The sequence below is a fragment of the Notothenia coriiceps genome, unplaced genomic scaffold (genome assembly GCF_000735185.1).
Source record: "Notothenia coriiceps isolate Sejong01 unplaced genomic scaffold, NC01 NC01_scaffold00037246, whole genome shotgun sequence".
NCBI classification, from domain to species: Eukaryota; Metazoa; Chordata; class Actinopteri; order Perciformes; family Nototheniidae; genus Notothenia; species Notothenia coriiceps.
This window is the reverse complement of record NW_011369947.1, coordinates 27,474,608-27,478,746: the sequence shown is the minus strand read 5'-3', so window position 1 is coordinate 27,478,746 and position 4,139 is coordinate 27,474,608. Positions and strand designations below refer to the sequence as shown.

Genomic DNA, 4,139 nt, shown 5'->3' with positions numbered 1-4,139 from the left:
TTTAACGCATGTGCAGAATGGCCCGCCCATACATCCTACCAGTGGCAACGCTGGGTTGGCTACAGCCATACCAAGAAATGGCTTAGCCCCACCTTAGCCCCACCATGAAAAATGATGTTAAAGTAAGCAAAATAAAGTCCGCCAACTCGCGCAGAGTAAATTGCACAGACAGCAGTTAGTAAGATTGATTTCAGCAGCCACTTGTCTGGAAATACCGAAGACTACAAACGGTTTTGAAAACTTTTATCACGTAGTGATCGTCTTCTCAATAGAACATCTTTGATAATGTCTTCTGGCCAATCAGAAAAAAGATAACGGCGTGGTGTCGTTGCAGGAAGTCCCGACGGAGAATACTTTTGCTGTAGCACATCTCTATATACATCGATACAACATTACGTGTTGATAGAAATCAACACGTAATGAATTAAGACCCCACGGTTTGATGATTGATAGGTGTGTGGGCTGTCTTTCATTTTGACACACAGAACAATGTTATAATAAACATACATGCATACTGTATGTTAAATGGATATATCCGCCTTCTTTCATTTAGCTTTCCATTCCCACAACAATATACATAAAGAAATGGCATATTTTGGACATAGTTCGAATGGTGATTAATCATGATTCATGAATGTTTAAGCTGTGATTAATCTGATTAAAAATTGTAATCGTCTGACAGCCCTAGTTTTGAGTGAGTCTTTGAATGTGGTGAGGGAAGAAGAGTCTCTGATGGGTTTATTGTGTGTTTGACATGATGGGAAGATGTGACTGACCTTGATGTTCGGATGCATATTCATGAGAGTCTTCTTGCTGTGCTCACTGTTAATGCCCAGAGCCATCTCCACCTCCTTGTACAGCATAACACACACTTGGACTCCTTGTTCCTGCAGGAAAGGTTGAACAAATATAAGAATATATACGATAGAGGGAAATTGGAAGATTATTTAAATGGTTTAACAGGGAAGACAGAGAGAATCCGTACTGCTTTGCGTTTGAGGATCTCATCGAGGCGCCAGAAGTTATCAGTTGCCGGTCTCTTTAGGAAGACTTCAGGGCTGAGCCTGACAGAGGAGACATTCACGTTATACGGACGAGAAGATTTGGATGAGAACAGAGACACTCAAAGTAGACTTTTATATCAACATTTCAACTTGATTTTCAATATTTTAACTTAATTCTGTAATTTAAACTTTATCCTAAACATTATATTCTTAAATTGCAAAAGGTAGGAGGAAGGTTTTTATTCTGCATTTTGAGAATAAGGTTTAACAAACATTTTGTAATGTAGAGAATTTGTCTACTTAGCATTAGTGTATAAACATGATTAAGTCTTTGAGATTTTTTTCTTGAATTTCCATATTTTAAATGAAGTCTTTATCCAAAAATAATGCACTTTATTCTCGACATCTTGTTTGTATATTTTTTTATTATATTTTGCATTTTGAGAGTAAAGTTGAAATGTAGACAATTAGCAAAAGTGGGAATGTTTGGAATAAGGTACAAATAAAATTTTGATATGTGGAAAATATTAATATAATTTTCTTTTCTTTCTGGAAATGTTTATTATTTAGTATATATATATATATACAGTATATGATATATATATATCAACCTCTTTTTTATATTTTTTAATTATTCTTAAAATCTCAACTTTATTCCCAAAATGTCCATTACGTTCTTTATATTCAATACTCTAACTATTATTCTCATTATTTGAACTTTATTCTTGACATTTAAACATTATCCCCTAATTTAAGCTTTAATCTTTAAATGCAAAATCTTTCAAATGATGTATTCGAATGGTCAATTCTGTAAATGCTTCTTCACTAAATCCAGATCTTTCTGAAACTTACCACCAATCTGTGATGAAGATTTCCTCCTTGGCTTGTTCCAGAGCGTCAGCCAGGTCTGAGAAGAAGCCGCTTCCATTCACAAACCTGTAAATAAAACCCACAAACCATTACAGATACGAACCATGAGGATGAGGTGAGATCTGAAGATAGATGGTTATAGTTCTCAGGTAGAATAAGTATCTGACCATTTGGTGAGCGTGTCCTCCCGCGGCGGAGCGAACCCTTCGAAGCGCTGAACTTTGAGGAAGTCGCTGGAGTCGGACAGCCGGTTGATTTCATGACTCCACCAGTGAGTCTGTCTGTAGCTGCAGCATTTGATCACCAGACTCCTGAACAAAAGCAAAACAAATCCAAGAAGTCATGTTACTGAATCATTCATACTGTGAGGGATCAGAAGCAGTTGGAAACAGGACTCAGAGAGACACGAGGAGAGCTGGAGCTTTGATGGCAAACACTGACGGTTTATTTGGAGCTTCGGCCGGAGAATTCACAAGACATGTCACGAGCCACGATCTGACCACAGGGTTGAGATGCCAAATCAATTCTGAGGGGTCTCCTCTCTGGTAGGAGGGTTTAACTAGTTTGCTGAGGGTAATCAACATTCTTCAATAGAGAGACTAAACAGCGGACGAAACTGAATCAACTTCAGTTGTCGGTTATGGCTCGGGGTCATCTACACCCGAGAAGGATGTGTTCCAGGTGTCCCAGAACAATAACTATCTCTGACCGAGAGTTGCCCGGTCATAAACTGGTAACAACTTGCTAGGGCAGCCCCTCCTTAAGGGAGATAGCGGCTGTCCAAGGCTGGGCCTCTGCGTCAGAGGGCGAAGGAGGACATGCAGGGCAAATTATTCCCTGACACATAATGCCTGTGCTGCAGCACCTCTTTTCACCCTCTGTCTGAAACCAGAGCCCAGCCTGCTCTGATTGGTTAGCTGGCTGCCTTTGTTGTGATTGGTCAACAGCTTAGATGTCCCGCCCTCTAGCCTATCACGTAAAATAGGGGGAACACACAGATTAAGCCTTTGCAAACCATTGACATGCACAAAATATTATGTAACAAACAACAGGAAAGGGAAAACCCCCCAATTTTTTTTTCGATCCTGGTACTTTCACACCCCTGATTTAAAAAAACAGGCAGACCTAAAAATAAAAAATAAAAGCTCTCTTCTGTAAATAGCACTGTAGGTCTGGCTTAAATTGAAGCTAATAGTAGCAGTTAATCAAATCAAATCCAAATGTATTATAGCCCCAAATCACAGAAGATGCCTCAAAGGGCTGTTCAAAGCAAACCAAAGCAAAGACAAAAACAACATACAAATGCCATAGCACAAACATTATAAAAACATTATGAACAACAAGTAAGTATAATAAGTATTGCCATATGATAAAAGCATGTGACAGAACAGAAGTGATGCTAATGAAGATGGAAACTAGGTGATGGAAATTAGTTGATCTGGTTTGACTGAAAGCTAATCTAACTGCAGGACTCTTGCGTTTTAGTTGTCCTATTGTAACTGTACGTCCACACGGCAGCGTTGTGTGCTTCAACGGAGACGCTTCTCATTCCCTTTGATTGGGGTGACGTCACGCTTTGCTGAACTGCATTGTGGTTCCGTCGCTTTGCCTCCGTTGCTCGTTTCGAAAGTTGAGACAAGTTCAGCTTTTCAAGCGTCGACGGAAGCGCCAGCCAATCAAATCATATGCCAGTACAAGCGCTAGCCAATCAAACCGCGTGCTTGTGTGTCCGGGGCGGGTAATTAATGTGATTGGTTGTTGGTCTCGTGCCAGACACGCCCACCGGCAAGCTTCAACGCGACGCTGCCGTGTGGACGTACCGTAAGTGGCGTGCAGATAGAAGCATCAGCTAAATGAAATGTAATGTCAGAGACATACGTCGTACTCCGGTAAGAAAGTAGAAAAATAAAGTCCTAACTTTAAGGGAGAGACAGCGCGGCGGGGAGAGGAAGTAGTGACGTAGAGCCTCGGGCTTCCGAACATTCGTTCTGCAGGTTTCTCACACGTCGCATTTGGTACTGGGTTATCTACCATGTCTTCTCATACAATTAACGGACTAGTTGAAAGGAGTCCGGCTCCCAGGGTAGAGAATTCTCCAGCCGCGCCCGGAGTAGCGCTAGGGTCCGCGGACTCGACGTAAGAGCCAGTGTAGTCAACACAAAGCGACCCAGGGCCCGACCCGACCAGCCAGGTTTCTGAGGAGACTACATCGTACTTGGCTCCTGTTGCCTTTCTAATTTGAAACACAACGACAAGCTGGGCCTC

At 41.3% G+C, this 4,139-nt stretch overlaps 1 protein-coding gene across 1 annotated transcript in view; it reads right to left on the bottom strand.

Annotated features, from left to right (window-relative positions):
- The window catches only part of LOC104966582 (phospholipase D2-like), a 13,257-nt gene extending 9,349 nt beyond the window's left edge, over window positions 1–3,908 (bottom strand). The window contains exons 1-5 of the mRNA XM_010795767.1: window positions 3,793–3,908; window positions 2,042–2,185; window positions 1,857–1,940; window positions 986–1,064; window positions 775–887 (exon numbers count right to left, since the gene is read on the bottom strand). Of these exons, the coding sequence (XP_010794069.1) occupies window positions 775–887; window positions 986–1,064; window positions 1,857–1,940; window positions 2,042–2,185; window positions 3,793–3,908 (536 nt within the window). The remainder of the gene's footprint in view (window positions 1–774; window positions 888–985; window positions 1,065–1,856; window positions 1,941–2,041; window positions 2,186–3,792) is intronic.
- Window positions 3,909–4,139: the final 231 nt, after the last annotated feature.